The sequence below is a fragment of the Gambusia affinis genome, linkage group LG08 (assembly GCF_019740435.1).
Source record: "Gambusia affinis linkage group LG08, SWU_Gaff_1.0, whole genome shotgun sequence".
NCBI lineage: Eukaryota > Metazoa > Chordata > Actinopteri > Cyprinodontiformes > Poeciliidae > Gambusia > Gambusia affinis.
The window spans coordinates 1,395,073-1,420,563 of NC_057875.1; the positions used below are offsets into that span (position 1 = coordinate 1,395,073).

The following is a 25,491-nucleotide window of genomic DNA, read 5'->3' on the forward strand; positions in this document are numbered from 1 at the left end:
TCTGAGCAAAGGTTGCAGCAAAGTGGAAATTTAATTAGTTTAGAAAACATTTTAGAGAACATGCACAGTTTTTTTTAAAGATAATTGGCCACTGTGCTGTGAGCCACACAGGTTTTCAAGAGTATCCCAAGAGCAATCCATCACACAACACATCTAACAAGCCCATCAAAGTGCAAAGCCATGTCTGGCTCACACTCCAGTGAGCACCTGAGCAAGAATCCTGAGAAAGAAAAGGCACGTCTGACCCTTCCCTCCTCTTCATCATTACTGAGATCAATTGTCTACAGGGGCTCTTTCATCAAGATCCTGCCTTCCACTGATAGACTTGTAATGGAAGTGAAAATGAGCTCAGGGAACCAATCAAACAGCATTACTGCCTTCAAAGCCTTCAGATGAAGGGACACAAAAACACAAAGGAAGCTCAGGTTTAGTAAGCACGCCACATTCCCCTCCACCTCTGCATAAATCTTTCTGAGGTGGTGATGGATGGATATGAAGTCTGCTTTTGTCCTTGCTCCCTAACCGCTAACAGCTAATCTAGCCCGAACTGCAACTTCTCCATCCATCTCTCCTCCTTATCAGACACAGCTGGTGTGATCCTCCGAGACAGAAGACTACCTTTGACTGGAAAAGCTGATTCCCAGCAAGCTGAACAAGATAAGAGTCTAATTATTAATTTCCCAACATGTGTTTAGGATTACCAGCAGCTGGCACATAAAATAAAAATTGCTCATTAATAAGATTTACAGTTTGTTCTGGATAGCATTTCTGACAAAACTCATGAATATTCCAGATATGCCTGTATGCATCAGAAAATTATCATCCCCTACAAAATAGAGTATTGGTTCAATTTTTGATGCCATAACATTTCTGAGTTGTGGAAGCAGGAACCCGAGAGGAGTGAGGAGGGTTTTATCAGCTGCACTGCTTCAGTCCAACACGCCACAGATTCTGGAGAACTATCTGGACAGTACCACGGACGGCTAACTAAAAGCTTAGCTGCTCTAACCCTAAAGCACTAGTCACATGGTATTTAGCTAAAGCTAAAGCTTTATACCAACATTGTTTTGAACTAATGGTAAAACACTATACTAACTTGGCATTTAGCTCATGCTAAAATGCTAACTTATGGGAGAAAACAGAGAGAAGGCTCTTCACACTCTTAAAAATAAGAGCATGAATATAAATGTTTAACTTCTAGAAGAATTCTTTCCAATCAAAACTTCAATAAAGATGTTGAACTTTATCGAACTGAAACTTGAGAAAACAGCAGAGAAATTTAGCAATTTATAAATGATTTAGAAAATTGCACTATGGGGAAGCCAAGTGTATTAAAAGTTAGCAAAAGATGGAAAGCTAGCTCCACTGGATTAGTGGAGATGTGCCCACCTCTGTCTACCAGAATACTTCTCTTACTCTCAGTGCTTCTACGTTAGCTGATGCTGGGCTCACGATGGGCTCTCAAACTTTTACCAACTGAATTTTCCGGTTCAACCAAGTGGAATTTTGTTGCCACGATGACCAGAGAGCAGCACTTTTCTCCCGTTTCAATGGATGACCAGTTTAGTCACAAGACTAAACTGGGTGCATTTAGCTGGCTTAAATGTTTAAACCAACTTATAAAATATTCAAAGTGAACAAATCTTTCAGAATCTATTGAAATGTACAACAAATTTCACAGAAAATGATCCAAAATTCAACTCAAATATTTACAGTTGAACAGATAAACTACATGGATCAGTTTAGGATACGAAGCTGAGCTGAGTAGCAAAAGGTCACGAGGTGAAACCTCAGAAACCCAACCTTGACCTGCTCAGGACCAAACTTTAACTCATGTGAACCCTTCAGAAACCGTCTAGTCGGTTCATCTGGCTGGTCCACAAACAGCCGAGTCTGATGGACAAAATCACTGGAAAATAACCAATAATCACCAGAGATTTATTGGAAATAAAACCAATTATTTAATTGACCGGTAAATATTGTTTTTTTTACTGCTGCTCTGATGTCTAAAGGCCTACAGTGGAAAAAACAGAAGAGCCTACACCCAAATGACTAAAGCAAATACATCTGAGTATGAAACTTTCCAACCGACATGTTGTAAAACAAGCCAGATTATGCTGTCTTGGTCAGATTTTATTAACCATAATCATTGGACCAACGTGGGATTCATTTCTTTCAAAACCTTCACTCAACATTCCAGCTTCCTGCTTCGCTTCGCTGAGCCTCCGGCCCTAAAACACTCTGTGGACGAGGCAGAGTGACGCTGTAAAAGTTGCTCTCTTAAAGTTTAAGCAAAGGGTTCTTAACTTAGGGGTCACCAGGGGCCCTCCTCTAATGGACTGTTAACTGTATGAAAAAACTGACTTTTTTTTCCTATTTTAACATTTATTCAGGCTAAGCTTTGCTGGTTTTAGGTCAGTTGGGATTTGCAAACATATTTCTGTTTGGTAAAGCTAAAATAATAAGAAACATTTTCCCTCATTGTCAAGTTTTGCCAAATGTTTGCTGGAATTTTTGTTTGTTCCTCCATACAGAGAAATCTCAGTAGAGAATCAAGACATGGTCGTCTTGAACGTCTGAAACTGATTGGAAGAGTCATTTAAGTCCATGCTTGTTTGCACCAGTCCCTCTTGTAGCAAAACACAATCACATCATGATGGGAAAACATTTTCAGGCTGGCAAGCTTCTCTCTTTTTGACTCTAAATCTAAAGATGATCATTATGTTCAAAAACTTTAATTTTAATTTTATCAGACTAAAGCAGTGTTTCCCAATTCCAGTCCTCAGGCCCCCCTGCCTGCATGTTTTAGGTGTTCCCTTCTGCCACACGTGGATTGAATCTTTGGGTGATTAACAGGCTCCTGCAGGATTTGGTGGCTGCAGAAGATGTCATGCAATCGTTTGAATCAGTATAGAGGCACATCTAAAACATGCAGAGCAGGGGGCCCCGAGGACTGGAATTGGGAAACACTGGACTAAGGGACATGTCTCCAAAAATCCAGATTACTGTCCCTGACTTTGATGAGAAATAAAAATATCATGACTCTTTTGCTACTGTGTATGTAAACATCTGGTTTCTGATGTAAGACTGGGAAGAAAAAGAGCAACGTTTCTGTTTTTTTCTCTCAGTGGAGAGAAAAAATGTCTGGTTGAATGTAAAATGTTTGCTACAGGATAAAAATATGAGCAGCCCATGAAAAAAAGAGTGAAATCTCATGATCAATGGAAAATTCTCCACTTGGCCAAGGTCTCAGAGGCTAGTAAAACCTGAGCTGGAAATATGTGGGGAAGAGCAGAAAACTTTTGGCAAACATGTCTGAAAGTAGAAGCTGCTGAGAGTTGACCTTCTACCTGCTGAGCTGGAGGGAGAGGAGAAAAGTTTTCCAAAGGTTTCTGCTGAGTTGCAAAGCTACAAGAATGTCAAATATAAAAACTAATCAAGTGGAAAGCTTTAAAAATGCAAAACAGACTGTAAACCTGTCTTCATTTGCTCCCAGTGCAAATATTGGATGAAACATGTCATTAAAGTGAGCATGCTACCTGAACAGGTGAGTTTGAGTCCAGATTCAGTCAGAGGGGAGGGAAACACGACGGAGCTGTCGACTGAGAGAAGATTTGTCTCCCTTTGATCTTATGGAGTTTGTGCCAATGAGGAAACATTTAGTTTTGTTGTCATCTGCCAAACAGTGGGAATGGACGCTAAATATACAGGAAATATTGGCAAAGGGGAGGATGTCAGTGATGAAAGGAAAAGAGCACCAGGACAGAACCCTGGGGTCACCTGAGGACACAGGAAAGTTGACACATGAAATCTGTGTAGTTATTATACATGCATATGTTGCTTGTTGCCATGGTTTCTCAGTTTGGTTTTGTCTCTTTCTGCAGGTCTAGAAGCAGACTTCTCCCCAAGCTTCTTTGTCTCTCTACTTTTATCTCCTTTCTTTCCCTTCAAACATTTTTCTACATCCCTTTCTTTCCCATCTCCATGTTTATTACATTTGAAATAAACCCAGAGTAAATTTGTTGGGCTTCATTTAAGACATAAAAATAATGCCATGCTACGTTTGAACACTGCTTCATTCCTTATGAATGACTTTACATGCCTGTAAATTCAGGTGTTTCCACCATACCTGAATTTACACTACCAGTTGGTGCAATGTTCAAATTTATTTAAATGTAGGTTTGACTGCAAAAATACAAGTGCTAACATTTTTTCATACAATTCATTCAGGATTTATGGGGTTAAATTATTCTGAAAACCAAATCAGTCAAGCAGACAAGCAATAAGAGCTTAATGACAATGGAAAACCAACGTTGACACAGACCCCGTGACGTTTCTGAGGAGTTATTTATTGAGTGAAACCACAGTAATGGTTTGAAAAATAAACCCAGTGTGTCTCGTTTCTGGCCTTTCATTTCCCCCATTTATTTGTACTCTGAGGGTCAAGTAGACTGTGTGACCACGACTGCAAATTTACTGTGACAGGATGCTGATTCAAGCTTCAAGGCGGAGGAGGAGGAAGATGAAGCAGGTTAGTGCTGCGGGTTGGCTTTGTGGCGCACAGGATGGAGGGGAGAAGTCAACAGAAACAAAGTTGGTCCTGTGCATGCAGAGATTCCAGGGATTACTCTGTGGAGGCGGTGGTGAGTTCCTGCAGCATGAAGGAGTCCAAGCTGGAGCTGGTGGACCGTCCGAGGGAGAAATCCTCCCGTCTTCTCCTCTCTGGTGGCTCTGGTTACAGGTTGACCACCAGGCCTCACCGACACCACAACATTTCTTCCTGTTTTTACGGGTGAGAGGTGAACGTGACTGGAACTCTGCCAGCAGCACAAAGATGGCTGCTGGTGAGATGTGATGGTTTCCAGTGGCTGCAGAAAAATCAGAACCAAGATGGAGAAGATGTGATGCAGCCTGCAGCTCCCGCCACGTTGCCAAGCAACAGTCATCAACATTACAGGAATATTATGATAATAACGTCATTATGTTAGTAAAATAAACACAAAATAACTGCAAGTCTCCATCATTATTACTTAATTTTCATAATATTACTTTATTCTCGTGATATTACAACTTTTTCCCACTAATATTTTATTACTTTATTCTTGTAATATTACTACTTTATTTTGGTGTTATTTATATCAGCCAAATTATTCAGAAAGTAGGTCCAGCTGTCAGTTTACCTTTCAGCATTTGGAGTGAATCTTTATCAGTGTCATGTTGTGTTGGAGTAACAGCAGATCGGTGCAGATAGATGTTCTGTCATAATTTTCTTATGGGATTGATTCGTTCTGTCAGACTGGGCTGCCGAGGGTGGAGACAGAAATCTTTTTAAATACTTGTTTCGCAAGTTTAACTTTTTCACTAACTCCTTTGATATGTTGAGTTTTAAATAGGATTTTCTACAATATTTGTATAAGAGCACTCCACTGCTCAAAACAAAATCTCAGGGCCAGGTGGAAAACTAAGAGGCATTTGTGACAATAAGAAAATCGTTCAACCTTCCCTTTATCTCCTGCACAAGCTAATAAAAAGATAACATCATCATAAAAGTGAATGCAGTATCACAGAAACCTTTTTCAACTCGCTGGATTGCTTTAATTCTCAGTTTTCAGTGAAGACGGTAAATCAAAGATGTTCACAGAGAAAAAAAAGCTCCAGTAAGAAAACAGAGAGCGGCTCGGGGAGAAAGAAAGACGGGAACAGAACGAGATGAAAGAAACCTTTAATGCTGTGGGAGTATTCTGGGCACACCACCCAAGTTTCTCTAAGTCTGCAAACCCAGACTCAAATTCACACAAGGGCATAATAACTCACTTATTATGCTGCACCGGTGTGTCCGAAGATTACCGCCAAGTCTGACGACCAAGAGAAGATTTTCCAGATGTGGAGGCAGAGAAAGAAAGCACCGCTATCTCCTTTAGCTGCAGCAGAATGCCGAAACACAAACTAAATGTGATTATTCAAACTTTTTTTAAATAATACATTCCCAGCGTGACACTGACGGGCGTGGCAGGAAGTCAGGCTAACAGGTCCGATGTTTGATGACGCAACAAGCTGCTCCTGAGACGTTCAATTGCAGATTCTCTCTCCAGGAGGATCTTTCCACCGTCTGTGTCCGTGTTTATGACTCCTGACCGTCCCGTGTGGTTTAGCTTCACTGCTGTGATAATCATTCCAACATGTCACAGAGCAGAAATTAGACCTGGGCGTGGGCCAGCGCACATTTCACTCAGAGCAATCCAACCAATGTTTGAGGAAGAAAACTGCAACTCAGCAACTGCACAAGAAAGAAGAGAAAACAATCGGTTGTTCTGTGAGCGCTGAGACGAAGGGAAAGGCTGCCAAAGAGCGACACTCGGCTGCATCAGAGTGGCCCAGAAAAATCAGCTGTGCTTCTTCACACGGGCTGCTGAGAGCCTCAGAGCATCGCATGGCTGCTCATGCATCACTTTCTCTCTGAATACCAACGGAGCATGTAATGCGAGAAGGCAACAGCAGATCCAAAGTGACACGAAGAGGCTCAGAAATCATTTAAATAAGAAATGGAAAACATACAGGAAAAAAACCAGGCAGAAAAATGTGCTGGAGCAGAAATGAAATACTGGAACCGTCTCATCGGAGAATGTCAGCCCCGTGTGTTTGTTAGACAGATTGTTTATCATAACGTTAGATTCAAAACTATTTTATTACAAAAAGGCATCATAGAAGTTAACAGCACGTCGTTCCTGCTGCAGTCAGGTTGTCTTACTGAACTAATGGCCACATCAGTGATCTCAGCATCTTTCAACACAAAAAGGAAACCAGAACCGATAAACAGCAGAAGTTCTTCGTCCTGTGATAAAATCTACATTCATGTTTTTGCCTCAGTGTCTCTGCTGGGTAAGAAACGCTTCACATGACGACCCGACATGGAACAACAAAAACAGAATTAGGATCCAAATCTTCCTCTGAAGATGTCTTCAAGACTTTAATACCAGATCAGGTACTGACCCGGTTTGGCTGTGGTTCCTTTCTGGAGGACGGCATCGGCTGGCATGATGCTGCCAACACCAAATGGCTCTCATTCTCCTGCTGCTAAATTTAGACTTTTCACATCAAAAGTTCTCAGTTCCTCTGTTTCTGTTTTTGTTTCAGCTCCATCTTCTCAGCTGGGCAGACTGGTTCTGGTCCTGAGCCCGGTTCTGGTTCTGGTCCTGAGCCCGGTTCTGGTCCTGAGCCCAGTTCTGGTTCTGGTTCTGAGCCCGGTTCTGGTTCTGGTTCTGAGCCCGGTTCTGGTTCTGGTCCTGAGCCCGGTTCTGGTTCTGGTTCTGAGCCCGGTTCTGGTTCTGGTCCTGAGCCCGGTTCTGGTTCTGGTCCTGAGCCCGGTTTTGGTTCTGGTTCTGAGCCCAGTTCTGGTTCTGGTTCTGAGCCCGGTTCTGGTTCTGGTTCTGAGCCCGGTTCTGGTTCTGGTCCTGAGCCCGGTTTTGGTTCTGGTTCTGAGCCCGGTTCTGGTTCTGGTCCTGAGTCTGGCTCTGGTTCTGGTCCTGAGCCCGGTTCTGGTTCTGGTTCTGAGCCCGGTTCTGGTTCTGGTCCTGAGCCCGGTTCTGGTTCTGGTCCTGAGCCTGGCTCTGGTTCTGGTCCTGAGCCCGGTTCTGGTTCTGGTCCTGAGCCCAGTTCTGGTTCTGGTCCTGAGCCCGGTTCTGGTTCTGGTCCTGAGCCCGGCTCTGGTTCTGGTTCTGAGCCCGGTTCTGGTTCTGGTCCTGAGCCCAGTTCTGGTTCTGGTCCTGAGTCTGGCTCTGGTTCTGGTCCTGAGCCCGGTTCTGGTTCTGGTCCTGAGCCCGGTTCTGGTTCTGGTCCTGAGCCCGGTTCTGGTTCTGGTCCTGAGCCCGGTTCTGGTTCTGGTCCTGAGCCCAGTTCTGGTTCTGGTCCTGAGCCTGGTTCTGGTTCTGGTCCTGAGCCCAGTTCTGGTTCTGGTCCTGAGCCCGGTTCTGGTTCTGGTCCTGAGCCCAGTTCTGGTTCTGGTTCTGCAGGAGGTTTCTTCCTGTTAAAGAAGAGGTTTTCCTCTCTACTGTCGCCACATGCATGCTCTGTATGAGGGATTGCTGTAAGTGAAAGTGATCGTCTGCGTCGCCCCCTGCTGGTCAGGAGGAGTGAATGTTGTAAGTCAACGACTCGATGCTCTGTTTCCTCAGAAACTTTTTTTAAATAATTTGAATAATAAAAAGAACTTAATGAACTGATTGATAACTAGGATCAACTGGAATGATGTGTTACTGAAATTCAATCATATTTTATAAAGTTCCTCCAGACAGTGACCTGCTGTCCTGCATGGTCCACCCAGACTCAGCAGGTTGACACCATGCAGGCGTCCTCCACACAGTCAGCATCCCAGGAGAGAGGCAGGTGGGTGAGGGCAGGGGGCGCGAGCCGAGCCCACTGGGCTCAATCTATCACGCAGTGACAGGAACCATTAGAGCAGGAAGGAGCATCTGTGGAGCCGCAGGTAAAACGGACGGCCTGGCTGGGTTTCCCTCTACCGCTTCTAAACGCTGGTTGTCATTTGTTCTGGGCTTCTAGGATGATACTGCAGGGCGTTTATTATTATTCAACACAAAAAATCATGATATTTACTAATTTATCTGCTCAAATGATGCAGGATTTTGTTGAAGCAAACAAAATAGTTTGCTGATGTTTTTGTGGGTGATTGTTTTCTCAGCCCAAATCTGAGAAAGAGTTTCTGGATGTTTGTGGTAACATAATATTACAAAATAGCAACAAATGCAGAAATCTGGTCAATCAATAAGAAACTTGTGTTGCACCAAACGTTTTTTGTAATTTTATGGTATAAAATTACAGATCGTTGGTCTGTAAAATTAATAAAAAATTGGACCTCTGCTTACAGATCATGTCTGCCACACAAAATTATCCAGAGGGCCACAGACAGCCCCCCAGCCACACTTTGGACACCGCTGATTAACATCCATGTGATGAAAATATATTGCAGAGAAACTGCAACATCTCACATCTGGAACTCTGTCGGCTCTCAGACTCTCCAGAGTTCCTGAGGTCTGGCCTCTCTGGACACGACCCGCTCTGAAACACCTGAGCTCTTCACCTACGTAAACTCCATCAGCTGCATCCCACAGACACACACACGCCCACACACCCACACACACACCCACACACACCCTGAGCAGTGACCTTGAACTAACGGGAGAAGTGCAAACAGAAAACAGGAGGTGAGAAAAGATGCAGCCTGACTTCCTCTCAGGGCCAGCTGGGTCTCGTCCCAGATCTGGGAATTATTTTTCTTCTGTGCACTTTGATGATTACAGAGGAATATTTGGAGTTTCCACGGAAGTCTTTACAGCAATGAAGGAATGGATGGAGCTGAAGCGACATCAGCAAGATAAAGCTGCTTCCTCCAGTTTACGGTTTCAGAGCGTTACGTTTCAGCAGAGCGTTTCCAGAAGTTTCACCGCGGTCGTGTTGGAAGTGTCCGCCCCTCAGGACTCCGGCTGATGTTGAACGCTCCAGAAATCACAAACATATTCTGCCCCCAGTTAAAACTGTGACTTTAGACAAAGGAACAGTGTATGCTGAACTCCAGAGACAAGAGGCAATGCACAGAGCAGAGTTTTCCTGGAGGCGTTTACACAGGAATTGTTTTCCTATCAGCTCTTTCATTCAGGGTCATTTCCATGTTTTTAACATTCATTTTACTGGTTGCTAGAGATGCAGAACAGAGCTCTGTATCTGCTAAACACCATCTGACTGCGTGTGTTCCTCAGCTAAATTAAGAGCTCTGATCGACTTTCAGCGTCTTGCATAGAAAAGGAGCCTATTAACTAACGCTGTGCAGGAGAGAGCCTCATAAAGAGCCTGTTTTACACATTAAGCATGATTATGGCATCAATATGCTACATTTCAACTCCATCAACTCTCTGCCTGAGTTCGCAGCAGCACGCGGCCATGACGGGGTTAATAAGCTGCAAACTGGAGGGAATCAGCGTAGTAAAGGTCTATCTGAGTAAACAACATAATCACACTCTTTTGTCCACATAATGTGGAAAGAGCTAATAGAAGAAAACTATTAGCTGTACAGGACAGGACTGGACTCAAACCAAACATAAAACCTACAGCAGGAGGGAGCTGCTGCTTTTTAAAACTAAACTAAATATAACTTAGATTTATTCATAGTTGTACTGTCGTTGGATCAAGACTTTCAGCATCGTCCCGGTGGCAGCATGTTGGAGCCGCTCTGCTGGTTTTTTTCTCTTCTGTTTTCCAGACGTTTGTTCAGGATTTTCTGGTCCAATCGTTGCTGTTCCGTCAATTATTCTCTCTGGTTCTACTGTGAGTTTTGTTTTTTGCTTTTTACTTTCAGACAGTTATTTTAAAGCATAACCATGGCAACAAGGTACACTGATTAGCATGTCAGTGACTGAACTTTGACCCCAAATCCCAGAGGAGCTGAAAAGGCTTCATGGATGCAGAGAGAGAGAGAAGGGGGAAGTTCAACCATCTCTTCCCCGACTCCATCGTCAATTTAAAGAGGAGCAAAAGCAAAGAAGGTGGATCAGCAGAACTGCTAACAGCTGATGGTGTTACTGTGAAATATTGTACATGATAACAACATTCAGATTTTATAAAGTCAGTGGCTTTATCACTCTGGTTAGGAGAAATCAGAAACATTTCCACCCATAGAGATTTTACAGAGTTTGATTCTGTTCACCAAAAAAACCTCAGCATTTTTTCATATTTTAGGACCTGATGTTTAAAGGACAAATCTACTCAAAGTTCTCCAGATGAATCTCGTTGCCTGATGCAAATGCATTTTTTAATCAAACAATTAGCTAAGTGTTGCTAGTTAGATTCCAGAAGAGCTGCCAGATCTCACACCGACAGGCAGAAAGCAAAACGCTCTGAATGTGCAGCAGAGACGGATCATCAGCCGTGTGGTTCACAAACACTCCTCCATGTGACCAGCGTCTCTCTGCTTCGCTCACTGGAACAGGAAGTTAGCATGACTGAGTCTGATGGAGGTTTTCTAACTGGGACCAAACTGCGTCACATTTTAACTTTAGAAATGTTCTGCTTTAACTACTTTCTCTCCCAGAGGAGGAGGGAGATCTCCAAAATGAAAGGACTACTCACACAGTGTGTCATCTCCCCCTTTATGGAAGAGAGCAGCAGTGTTTCCAGAACTGATGATCATAACTGACATTTGGTCTTTGGGTAGATCAGACTGATTGGGTGTAATTTTATTCACCCTTTCATTTGAGATCTAATCTTGGTGAACTTTGTTGATGCTGCAGTCATAACCAATCATCACCGTTTACCATAAATACAACTTTAAAGATATGAGTGAGTGAGCTTTTAACATTTTAGTTAAACATCTGCAAAATTACAAGTTGCAACACGAGTGAACAAATATAAAATATAATGAGGAATATTTAGATTAAGAAATGAAATATGAAGGTTTTTCATTTTAAATATAAAAAATATAGATTTTTTTTGTACACTTTTTTACTTTTTTGAATTACTTTCCTGTTCCTTCAGCAAATGGTCATTTTTAGAATTTGTATATTCGAGTAAATGATTAATCAATTGCTAAATGAGTTGTTTTTTATTTCGATAATCGATTAATCATGATTGTTTTCCTGATATCTGTTCTCAGCGCTCGTTCCCATTGGCTGGTTTACAGCAGCCTGGGCAGCCATCTTGTTGGATCTGATATGTTGGGGGAAAATGTGGATGGCCCAACAAACAGGCAGAAAATGGAAAATGCTTCTGACAGGTGCTTATGGGGGAAAAGGTCTTCTGAACAGACTGGGCGCTACGGCAACAAGGAGTTACAAAACAGCCATCACATTTTGTTATTTCAGCTAATTCTCCAGAAAAATGCTTTATTTTCTTTCCTTTCTTTTGTTGAATATGTAGTAAAAGCATGAAGCCACACACTCACAGTAACACACACACACACACTCACGCAAACACACACACACACACACACACAGGAAAAGCTACAAGCTTCATGCAAACAGCAGCTTCTACAACACGTATATCTAAAATATGCACCATCCATTAAGAACAGAAACACTTCAACTATTTTGCATGTTATGATTCATATTCTGAGATCTGCTGAATGATTTTAATAATGCACAAGTCAGAAACAACGACTGCAAATCTATAAAATGTTCTTCTCAAGAAATATTTGCAATCATTCAACACACATTTTTAGAGTATTTTCTAAATATTGTAAATATTTGACTCTCAAGTCAAAGAAAGACTTAACTAACAAATCCAAAGGTTTTCATATTTCCGACTGAACGCCGACTCAAGTTTGAAGTCTTGTTGTCTCATCTGGTGCTGGATAATAAAACACTTTTAATAATTTAGCAAGAAACCTTTTAAGGGGAAGTTTTTAAAATACAATAAGAGACGATAATGTGGCCCGACAGGCCGGAGGTGGAACCATGATTTACAGATTTAGTCGTTGTGTGAACCTGATTTGCATCATTTTCTGGTTTTCCTCAGGCATACTTACACTTTTAAACATAAATGCAAATAGGATTTTTACATCATTATGTTGCTAACTGAGAAAGTGTCGTTAATAATCCATCAGGTCTTGTTCTGAGGCTTTTTTTAAAAGCAAAGTGGTTTAAATGGGAGGAGGTGGAGCTCCAGGGCAGACTGTGAGCTTCAGTAAACATTCATTTTCACAGAATGTTTTATCAGTTAAAGGATGCAGAGCTGGAACACATCAGCTGTTAGAGAGAGCGCCACTTATCTCTGCTTCAAGGGGAAGCTTAAAGAACCTTTTAGGAACTTCCTGTTTCAATGAATATTTTATGGCAAATATCAATTTAGAAGCATCTCAAAAGACACGAGGCCTTTCATATTGATATCTTAAAATATTTTTCCCTATAATATTTTATTGCCTTCCTTTTCTGTTATTTTGGATGTTGTGTTGATTGTTTGGATTCTAATTAATCTGATGTAATTAAGGCAATATTTTACATTCATTAATATGATTGGCCCATATTGAAACAGAAACTGAACCTGGATAGAAACCATATCCAGATAAATATCACTAAATATCATCAACACTTTTTGTCCTGCAGATAAAGTGCCGAAAAGATTCAGATATAATTTTGTCATGCTTTTATTCTGAAAAGCTGTTTGTTTGTTTGCATACCAGACATAAAGATATTCCTCTCATATCAGCCTCCAGAAGTGAAGAGCTGTAAACCATCAGTGCTGTTCTGCTTGTTCAGGTTTGTTTGCTTTTTTTCCAAACAAATGAAAGCAGCCAGTGATCCCTGAAGGACGCAGCTGTTCACACACTCAGAATGAAGCAGCACTGCGAACACACCTCTGTGTGATCCACCTCCCTCCCCCCTGAGGCAGAAGCAAAGAGTTTTACCTTGTAAAGCAGCAGAATGGTCTGTCTCAGTTTGAGTCTGTGGAAAACGCAGACGTCGTACAAAGCTGCTACGGCCAGGACGGTGACTCCCAGCTCCTTCCACAACATGCTGCAGGCGGCGCAGGCCAGGCTGCTCAGGAGCCACGCTGCGAGCCGCCAGGGCCCGGCGCGGCCCCGCAGCCCGCAGTGTCGGACGTAACACAGCAAGGACAGCAGGAAGAACAGGGCGGCGCCTTCGTCGGCCCGCCCCACCACGCCTGCCACCGCCTCGGTGTGGACTGGGTGGGAGGCGAACAGCAGGCCAGCCAGCAGGCTCCACGGCCCCCCGCCCAGCAGCAGGCGGGCCAGAGAGGTGAACAGGACGGTCACGGCGCCGTGCAGAGCCACGTTGACGACGTGGTAGCCCCAGGGCTCCAGGCCGCCCACCGCATAGTTCAGGCGGAAGGACAGGGTGCAGAGGGGCCGGTAGGACTTGTGGCTGCCGCTGTGGGTCAGCAAGGTTCCCCAGAAGTCATCGTAAAAGATGTTGGTCCAGGGCGTCTCCGGAAGCAGGTCCTGATTGGTCTTAATGGCTCGACTGGGAAGAGAAAAACAGGAAAACGTTGATATATGACTATAATCAGTAGCTAAATTAGCAAAACACAATCCATAAATATGATCCTCTGCATTCTACAAGCAGAAAACACAATATTTCATTTTTGTTTCCAATAACAGTCAGAAAACGTGATCACATGACTGCCACAAACCAGAAATGAAGGCGCATTGAACAGCAGGAGGATGAGACCAAATCTGACTTTTTCATTTAGTCTGAATGGAACAATTCTGATCTTTTCACCACCAAAAAATCCAATTTGTGTCACATGGAACCAAATTGTTCTTGATAGCATTCAAAGCGTCTGCAGTGTGAAGGTCATGTTGCATTTTATCCAATTTTTACGTTGATGTGAGACGTGCAGCAGATTTCTGCTCCAGGAGAAGCCAGAATAAATCTAAACAATGTTTGAAGATGATAATAATGAAGTAATGAAAGCAGTCTGAGTCAGTGAACACGTCACAAACTGGACCAACAGTACACTGACTCACAAAGAAGTCTGATTCATTTAATCATTAGAATGAATAAACAGGAAAAAAAATGTATTTCAGCAAAACAAATTGGAATTGAGCATCAAGACCTGCTGTGAGAACAGAAAAGGAGCAAAGAACCGTCTGGTTACTGGCCAACTTCACATTTTATTGACCAGCTGGATTTATTGGATGGACCAAATTTAAAACAACTAGTTTGCTCCAACAACCAAAGAAAAGCAACAGAGAGAAAACAGATTCTGGGATTCATGGATCCAGAGAGGAACCGGAGGTTCTTCAAGGTGGCCGTAGTTCTCTACAGCAGATAGAGAACTAAAGAAGTGGATTAGCAGTGCTAGCTAAAAATATTGATCTCGTCATACAGAAATGGTCTTCAGTCAGGGGCCTCTTCAGATTTGTTGCAGGACTGACTGCTACTGGATTAGCATCATCATCCACAACAACTCTCTGAAGATACTTTTATGATATGAGCTGCAACATTTAATTGGGAACATTTACTGTCCCTCTGGGAAATTTAAAGTATTTTTAGCTGAACTGAATCAAATCAATCTGTATTTTAATTAAAGATCTGAGCAGGACGGTCATCACAGCACAGCTCTGAGAGTTGTTGCCTTTACAACTGGAGAACGGCTCGACATCAACGGTCAGGAAAAAACACTACAGGAAGAAAGGAAGAGTTTAGAAAGAGGACGGGTCTGGGAGGCTCTGTTTGCTCCTGCTGCCAGGATCAGGGCCAGAAGGGCAAAGCGTTCGATACATCCACGTTTAAAGGTATTTCAAATGTGGACATTAGGTTTCTCCTTCTAGGCGGCAGCATTGGATCAGCCCTTTGGGTGGGATGAGTCTGCATGACCTAACCCAATGCTGCTTCATCAGCCACAAGCTGTGTGTGTGAATGGCTGCTGGGTCTGCCAGCAGGGGTCAGGGGTCAGGGAGGGTGCGTGTCTCTCCAGGAGTCCTCACAGAGACGGAGAGGCCTTGTCCAATGTTTCCTGCTCCTCTGACAGAGCAGCACGCCCATCATGCTCTCCTTTCAGACAATGATGGCTACAATTTGCTTAATGAGCCCCCCTGTGAGAAAGAAGCTGCAGCAAAAGCCGAGCGGAGGTGTTGTAATTACAAGTTTGATAAATGACACATGACAAGTGATAACAAACCGAGCGAACAAGGTTGTAATCTCCCTGTGGTAGTCACAATTTACACACGTAATTAGCTCAAGGAGAAATGGGTGGAGAAAAGGTGGAAGTGTGTGTGGGTGGGTGTGTGTGTGTGTGGGGGGGGTTCTCCTCATGCAATTCATCACATTTTTATTATGTGGGATAAAAATTGAATCAGAGGAAAGAGAAGTCAAGTTAAACATATTTAAAGGCATAAATGCATGAAATAAGGCAGTCAGTTTATAAATTAAATCTACATAAATTGATTTTTAAAATATGATCCTTTGTCAAGAAGAAAATGAAATTGTTCATTAAACTCCTGCTGTTCTGCTGTAGCAGTGTCTCTCCTGCATTAAAAGGACAGCAGATCAAACATCGGTCCAGTTCAGCTGGCTTCATATTCCAGAGGAATCAGATTGTTGTGAAGTAAATACAGCGCCACCTAGTCTGCAAGTTTAATGAAATATCCTGATTCCTTACCAGAATAAAAGTGGAAACTCTAAATATGAACAATCTGTATTTTTCCAAATGTGAACAAACATAAACTTTCCTCTGCAGATGCAGCACGGCGTGTCTGCCCCACCTGCAGCATGCCACCTGACTGGCTTTGTGCAGCCAGGATGCTCCACATGATGCTGCTCCAGACCAGCTGCGTCTCTAAACAACTGGAATGTGGTGGAGAGTCACCAGAAATGTGTGCATAACATGGGTGAAAAGTTCCTCTGTGCAGCATGTTGTGGAAAAAATGTAATTCAAACACTAAAAGCATAGCGCAGGATTATTGGCAAAACTAGAACTACTGCAGTGGTGGCTACTTCCTTATTGCAGGAGGTCAGATCCAGTCCAAAGATCTGAATAATGATGGGCTGGTACTGGTAACTAAGCAACGGCCGCTGGCAAATGAGAAGGAGACTGATACTGTTAACTTTGGAGAAGTTAGTGACCAGCATGCTGAGACTGGTCAGCTACCAGTGCCGGCCCATCTCTAGTCCGATCAGTAGATCTAGCTTCCTGTGACAAAGTAGCTACTGCTGGGCGTGAAATAGTGTTAATTTTAGCACCATGTTTATTAGGAATCTTGCAAAAGACAAGAGCAATAGTGTCAACTCTAACTTAGAGTTTAAAACATCTTTTAGTCCCAAAGACACAACCTTCAATATTTATAAGACAATATATGAGGACAGGCTCCTCCATAAGAAACATATTCAGTTTATCTGACGCCTGCAGCTGCAGACCTGATCCGCTCCGGCAGGCGGCATTCAAAACACAGCAGAAATAAAGATTTATTATAAACCATGCATGTAGCCAATGCAGGTCGTGTGACTTCAGAAACCAAAGTTCAACAGTCATAAAGACTTTAGCACAAGAATTTTTCTATAAGAAGCGTCACCGTGACAACTTTACAAACAACAATCTTATGGCGCTCAGATTTTGGAAAACAGTAAAAATCACGAACCTGCAAAGCTTTAAACTGCAGAACTTTGATGTATTCAGAAATATTTCTTATTAAATTTATGGATGTTGTTTGGTTTCAGACCCATTTCAAAATCCCACTGATGTCTTCCTTAGGTCATAATGAAAGTAAAATCCCTGTTGAGGGGCTGCAGAGATTCCCAACCATAGATTGCAGCATTCATCAAATCATAAAATGCTGTGAAATAGTAGAAATTGCAGCTCTTGAACATTAGCAGCCTGCAGGAAGCCTGTAGAGCGCTGCAACAATCAGCAGGGAGATGGGAGCAAACTGCTGAGCTCCTCAGCACACAACCGATCAGGTTTCTGCATTTTCTCTGGTCAGAATGATGGAGGTGGTGCAGCTCAGCTCTCTACTCCATCCTCAGACATCCCTTTCATTTTCCTCAGTCTATTTGTCAAATGAGGTCTTTATTCCAGCCCCGGAGGTTCATATGAGGCTCTAATGGTTCCATGACATGTCAAAGCTCTTCTGGATTCAGCTTGGCCCAGTGCTGCCGAGCCGCTGCAGCCAAATGCATTAATGCTGCTGAAAAACCACACCGGATTCTTCTGGCAGCCAAGCTGAACACATCGGCAGAGTGAGGCTGTCAGAAGCCAGCAGCTCTTACATCCTGGCATGATGAGCTGCCATGCACACGTTTTACTGCTCGGACTTTCTTCTGCTCATGTGTTGCAGATCCAAGCAGCACCTGACAGGCTGATGGCCGAGAAACGGAGAATAAAGGCGGACTTTTTAAACTCACTCTGCAGATAAATGAGAATTGTTTGCATTATAACCTACAGCTGGGATTTCAGGCTGCTTTCATAAAATATGGCTAATCCAGTGGTGGGTCCACTCAGGCTAATCCATTAATAGCAGAGCTAATTAATAAAGAAATCATATTTTAAATTCTCAAGCACTAATTTACTTGACTCTTTTGTAAACTTTCAGTTAAGTAAAGTTTGACATCTGGGTTGAAGTTTTGGTTTGGGACTTCTTGAAATAGGTGTTTCTCCTCATGCTCTTATTTTGACGGGGATGAAGCCTGTTTGTCCAGCAGTTCCAAACAAACATGAGATGAACAGAGGAAAACATCACCAACACCAGAAACAACCAGGGTGTTAACTAACCACAGACAGGCAGAGATTCACATGTTGTTTTATGCCATGTTGATAGCATGTTAGCATTAGCTTCCAATAAATACTATGCTGGTATAGCGTGTTAGCATTAGCTTCCAATAAATACTATGCTGATGTAACACTTTAGTGTTAGCAGAATTGATGTTTACAATAAGTACTTTAGGGTTAGCATAGCTAACTTTGGTGCCGACCACTAGGCTAATCATTAATCCATGTAGATGTTCATCATCATCATCATCATCATCATCATCATCATCTCCTGCTCCTGTACCAAAATGGAGGCCAGTTCTGGGCTGCTGGCTCGGCTCAGTCTCTAAGCAGAACTGGCAGCAGGAAGGACCTCTGTGTGGACTGCGAGTGTTTTCCAGCCGGGAGCACATTCTTCCCCAAACCGCCAGCCTTTACATCAACTCCCAGAGGAGCAAAAAGATCATGTGGCCTCTAACAAGGGAGGCCACTGAAAAACTTTTACTTCTTCGTGAAGCTGTGCTTCAAGGCTGCAGCCATCACTCCCTCCACAACGTGTCTGGATTTCATTCATGAGATTCGGTCCGTCGTTCCTGCTCAGCTTGTCACAATGACGGCTGAGGCAGAAACATTTCTCAGTTGGTAACTTTCCAAAAGCTTGGGCTTTTTAAGTAAAGGGCGACTGACTAATAAAGAACTATTCATTGAATGAAGAGAAGTTTCTTTGTTCACATTAAAAAACTAATTTGAGAAAGTTTGCTTTCAGGCAGATTCCAGCCAGGTCCATAGAAAATGCACAGTGAGATTTATGATGAGAAATAATCAAGAGAGACCAAACCACTTTGTCAGTGAAGCAAGTTTCAGTTATGAGATGAATGCAGTATTAGGATGGAGGTTAAAAAAAAGGCAGAACCAATAAGGAAAAGATCGAAGATTGATTTGGTGGTGCAGCAACCAACCAACCGGAGCAAACATGAGGCCAGACCGGATATTAGAAAAAGACTGAAAGCCCAGGACAAGTCATCACGTCATCAGGATTTTCCAAACTCAGCAACTCAAGGAGTCTGAGATGAGAAACCAGGCAGAAAAAGCTGCATGACCAAACTACGACTTTAATATCCTGCGAAACACAGAGAGGACCCCCAGTTAGGGGTGGAAGAGGTCAATGATGAATGCTCTTCTTATTTTAATAGTTCAAACACCAAATATAGCTTAATATGCATCAATGCACACATTGGAAACCATCTTATCACTGAAGTAGGAGCTTAACAGTCTTTCTTTTCTCCGCTGTTCAGCCAATCAGCACCAATAAAAATAAATGCTGCTCCTGGATTGGCCACTTTGCAAATGCCAGTCAGTAGTGTCAAGTAGTGTTGCTCCAAGGGATTTCCTGATAATCTGGCACCAGAAAACACATGGAGGAAGGAGCAGACATGAAAGAAATAGACAGATTTGATCTTCAAATCCTAACCATAAATCCTCTTAAGTCGTGTGAAACAGCTGCATTACAAGATCACCAGGCAGATTTATTATGGGTCCAGTTAAACCAGTACAGCGCAAAACACCTCCAACCATCCAGCCAACACAAAGAGAAATAAAACAGTAAACATGATTGAAGGTCCAGTTCAGAGGAATTTCCACACACAAAAAAAAAAAAAAAAAAAAAAAATATATATATATATATATATGTGTGTGTGTGTGTGTGTGTGTGTGTGTGTGTGTGTGTGTGTGTGTTGTGAATATGTGTTGTGAATTTATTTCCAATTCACAACACATGACATCTTAACACACAAAAAAGTTCATTTGATCCAATCTAGAGGTGGCGCTGTGTGCTCCAATGCTTTTAAAATACAAGGTATGTGAAGATTTCCATTTGTTTCTGTCTGTTAAAATAAAATTCAGCCTGGTGGAAGTTTGGTGAAAGAGATTGACCATCTGTGAGTTATATGTCATCACCCAGATGTGATATCACAAAGCGGCTCAGGCGTATTTTTAGAGCGTAAACGAAGAAACCAGGATTTCCCGCTTTGTGTTTCCGGAAAGTTTTTGTCTCTGACTTTCTAGGCAAACAGACTGGAGTTCGATTGTAATCTAACGCCAACAAAACCTGCACAGCACTATAGTTGGCTCAATCCAAACTGAGAGAGAGCGAGAGAGAGCAAAACATTCAGCAGAAAACAAGAAGGATGAACATGTAACCAGGATAAGTTTTTTCATTTTTGTTAGATTCACTTTATTTATTTTTATCTAAAGATTTTTTGAAAAGTATGTCCTCTTTTCCTTAATTTCTTTTGCACAAAAATAAACCACGCGAGAACAAACACCATTCTGTCTGTTCTCCCGCGGTTTTAGGGAACCCCTGTAGAAACATCAGAGTTATATTCTCTGATCCTGCTGTGCTCATCTGACTCTTAATCCTTTTCCTAATGTTTTATCATTTTATATTATATACAGTATATGAACAAGCAGAATCTGCAGGTCAGAGAGTTAAAACAAAAACCCAAACCAGTGAATCTATAGTAGTTACAGAATAACCTATTAGAATAAATGTAAGAGGTTTGCATTTAGCCAATTGAAAATAAAATATTCACTTATTAAACACTTACAGAACAACTAAAGCTACAAGAAAGATGTTAACCTTTAAGGACAAATACAGATTGAAACTCAGATGATTAAATTGAACTGAATTTGTAATTAATGATTATATAACTGTGTCCCAACTGCAAAAGTAAAATGTGGAAAATGCAACCAAACTGGTTTCCATCAAGTAAATGTTCCATTCCAGGCAGGTTCTTAGTGGTGGGACTGGTTCCAGCTCGTGTGTGTGTTTCCTCCCAGCCTGACCCATGTCTAATGCTGAGGTAGTCACTCAGGCCCGGCGTGGGGGGGGCGCTCCGCAGCTCTCCTGCTCACAACAGGAGGCTTTTGTCACAGTCTGACCTTTCTGGCCACATGGTAATAAATTTGTTTGATTCGTTCCTCCTCTCGTGTTCAGGGTGCTTCTCTTCACATGGAGAGGCAGATCAAGCGAGGGGAGGTTACTCTTGTGTTTGCGTTTCATTCAAGACCCATCCAGCCCTTCATACCAGCGGCCTGTTTACATTCTAGTTTGGGTTCAGAGGATGTTGACCTGCAGAGCGGGTCAGAAGGACCTGTGTAAGCCAGAGATAATGTCTGAGGCAGAGACAGAGCTCTGCTGGTCGCTCTACCTAACCCTGTCTGCAAGGAGGAGGTTTTACCAGCCGCAGCCGGCAGCATGAGTCTGTCAGGGGACATCAGAGCAGAAACCTGCGCTCACCGGGGTTTACTGCAGTGAGATAAAGTGCTGGAAGTACGTCTGCAAACAGCAGTGATGGAAAGAGGAGAAGTCATCTTTAATGGCCAGAACATCTCAGAGCTGGTACATTTGAACCAGCTGTTTGCTACCTGTTCTTCTCACTGCAGCAGGATCTCTGTTTTAATATTAACACCTCAGTGGAACCATGTAACGGGACACTTAGTGTCCTGTAGAGAGGAGGATTGAGCAATGGTGCACTTTTCAAACCGTTGCTGCTGTTTAATGATACTGTTTAATGGTGCGTTCATACCAGTCCTGCTCAGTTTAATCCAACTCGTCTGTTTGCCTAGAAAGTCTGGTTTGTTTTGGGATGTGTGAATGAGTAACGCAACTCTGACTGATTTCCTGTTCACACTGGAGCCTTCAGATCAGAACAGATCAGATCAGAACAGATCAGATCAGAACAGATCAGATCAGATCATTGTGACCTTAACAGCTGATCAGCATCTTGAACACTGATTAACTTTTTATTGTTTTCAAATCGTTTTTAAAAAGGCCAATCAGAGAAACTTAGAAATAATTTTTAACTTAAAATATGAGTCTATAATTCTGTTATCACAGCAAAAGAAAATGAAAGCTGAAGTCCATTGTTGTCTTCCATTCGGTAAATAAAGTTTTAGTGTTCATTTAAACCAGGAAGACAGCTGAGCGGAGGAGAGGAAAACAAGCATTTAACCTAAATATCTCCAGTAAAGCTCGCCGTTGCGTGAGAGCAATGCCTCGTAAACCTATAAACATGTCCAAGAAGAGAACAAACAGCCCCCTACGTGTTTTTAAATGCTTTGTCTTCCACATGGTGTCAATTAGCATTTTTGCAAAGGAGCCCATTTAACAATTTACAGCCACCAAATCACCCAAACCGCACCACCCCTGAAACCATGACTTGTGCTTTTTACAGACTTTGTATTTCACTGACTTTTCCATTTACAAAAAGCAGAATCTTAAACACTGGCCTGACACGAGATAACTCCACGATGATTCCTGCAGAGCTGCTGAACAGACTGCAGAAGGCAAACGTTTCATTTGGGTTTTATTTCTCCAAGGTGAGAAAAGTGTGAATCAGTCAGAACAGAAAAAGCAAAGATGCTGCTGAAGCTGGTCACAGAGAAACAAAGTCCACCAGCTTCATGGGCTGGAGGGCCGTTTAGAGAGGAAGAAGCCATTACTCCAAAGCCAGAGAACGCTTTGGAAATGTTTGCAGGGACAAAGAGTTCAGTTTTTGCGCCCTGTTCAGGCGCCAATTGTGACGGTGCGGTGGGAGGCTGGAGGAGTTAGTAATGTGGTTCGCCACTCTAACCCAAAACAGCAGGACGCACTGTTGAAGTTTTCCACACCTCTTATTTATTGTCACTCATGATCTTCTCTACGTACACGTGGAAGACTAGTTCTTACTCTGCTACTCTTACAACCAAAGAAAAAGGAAATAGGCGCCCCCTTGTGGTGATACCTATTCATAACGAGGAAATAAGCAGTATAATAACTGTTACAATGTCTTCACGAAACTGGATGGACGTGGTCCAGTTTGGAGGTTAAAGGGAAGCAAGGCAGCATCCTACGCCAAGAGGGAGAAAGAAAGACATAAAATTGTGCTGGGCGTCGTTTGGTTGGTTCACTCCAAACCAGTAGATGCAAGAGTCTAATTTTCATTCTCTTTTTTTCTGCAGTTCAAATGTTTACATGAAAGTTGGATGGAAACGAAGCCACCGAAGCCTCACCTGAAGACATCAGGCAGGAAGTTAAGTCTGACCCTAACATTCAGCTAAAGTGGTCATAAAGTAGCTTAAGGACAACAAAGCTGACCTCACTCCCATAAAAATGTGAGTTGGGTTTAAAAGCTGAGTGAAGATGGCAGCCATAACAAATTAGAATGATCAAAATAAATTTGCTTAATGGACACATCGCCATTTTGAAAAACGGGTTTTTCCATTAAACGGTTTTGCATAAGGATGAGGTGGTTTTTTGACCACATTGAAATTTATTTCATAAAACTGAATGAAGTTAACAGTTTTTCACATCACATGAATCACGCCAGTTTGCATCCGGCAACAACATGCTTGTTTGTAGCCACTGGCCAACTTGGACACAGCTGGTTCCACCAGAGGGTCCAGCTGAGTTCATCACTCAAAAGAGTTGAATCCAAAACTCTTCCATAAATTCAATAAGGAGTTTGTTGCTCCAACGAACAAAAGACGTCGACCGACATCTTCTCTGGTTGGTGAAAATATTTCATGTTGGTTCTACATCCATCACTACCATGATGTTATTCATTTATTATGTGAACAGATTTATTCACATGTGATTTTAATTGCATTTCTTATCTGATGGAAACCCTGAAATTGCAAAATTGTATTTTTAAGCGATTAGTAAAATATTGACGTTTTGCACATGCAGCTAGGGAAGGAAAACAGGTCACAAGTGAACATCTGTAGCTAAGGTCGTAGTTTAGGTCTTCAGACGGAGGAAACAGAAGAGTTTCAATAGAAAGGTTGCCTCTGTAACTTATCCTCCATTTGGTCACAACAACACAAAGGCTTCCCATAGCTAATCTTTTTTCCTTTTCAAGCAAAAATATTCAGAGGCAATTTTCTTCTGTTCCCATTGTTGGGCTAAATTGAACTCTGCACTAAGATGCAGCAATTCTGCAACTGTCAGCAGTATTGGATTTTCTAAAACCATTTAACACAGACTGTCCTGAACCTAAAGAAAATCCCACCTACAGCGGGTCCAGACACTAAAAAACCTCAGTAACAAAGTAATTATTCATCCTGATGAGAATCATTCACATTACAGAGGAATGAGCCAAACAGAACCACTGGGATAAAACAAGAAGAAATCAGTTTTATGGGCATCTCATCTAAAAGTAGGTATCACAGGATAATAATCTAATCAGCTGCTCTCCTCAGGGTAACTGAGGTTTAAACACACAGCTGCTTGTTTTCTGGTTCCTGAGTGTGTCTGAAGGATCTGCGATCAGCAGCTCCATGAGGAGATCAGCCCAATTTGAGTCATGAGTACCGAGTGAAAACCTGGGAACTGTTTTGTCCTAGATGCTGATCCAATTTAAGAGTCGCTCAAGATTAAAGATCAGTTAATAGATGACACGGCGACCCGACCTGATACCGCATTAAAGCTAATAACAAGCAGATGCCTGGAAATTCAGGAAGGTTAAAATGCAGCAAGACGAGAAATGACATTGAATCAGTTAAACGGTTTGAACTGCTGCTTCAGAGCTGTGAAGTTTTCTCTGTGAGAATAATGAGGCCGACAACACTGATCCTGATCTGACGATGTGTCGACCAAATCAAGCCTCGCTTCATTTAGAACAATATTTTGTTCTTTAATGATTCAGCAGCACTGGCATGACACAAACATATAACTACTGTTTATATGATAAACAAGGGAAAAAACTCATGATATAAACAAATTAAGATGAATATGCTGAATTTCTAATAGGACGTATTTTTTTCCAGTGTGTTTTCTGGTAATAAAGTGTCGGGTGGGACTGGTACCACAGCATAATGAAGGGAGAAACCTCATGAACATGGTGAGACATTAAACAGAAAATATATCAAGGAAACAAACTTTATAAGCCCTCATGAAAACATTTATAGCTTTAAAATGAAGACAGAGTGGCACGAGGCATGATACTTTTCAATTATTCTGACGTCTGCTCTTTCCTTCTCAAGCATGACGTTTGAGTTAAATTACAATTTCCACACAACTGAAGGAAATTAACTAAACCTGAAGCAAACATTGTTAAAGAAAAAAATCCTTCTGGCTGAATTTAAGCCAATGAATAATTCAATTATCAACTGAGCTCAATACCAACAATCATTAGCAAAACCTTGAGAGGCCCAGAAAACCACAAGCCTCCTCACTTCGCTCTTTACTTTGGCACATTCAGGCTAACGGAAAGAAATGCATTCATTACATTTCTGAAATAC

General features: G+C 42.2%; 1 protein-coding gene across 1 annotated transcript in view; it reads right to left on the reverse strand.

Moving 5' to 3' along the window:
- Positions 1-25,491, reverse strand: part of tmtc2b (transmembrane O-mannosyltransferase targeting cadherins 2b) — an 88,478-nt gene that overhangs the window by 33,168 nt on the left and 29,819 nt on the right. The window contains exon 2 of the mRNA XM_044124689.1: positions 13,409-13,985. Within this exon, the coding sequence (XP_043980624.1) occupies positions 13,409-13,985 (577 nt within the window). The remainder of the gene's footprint in view (positions 1-13,408; positions 13,986-25,491) is intronic.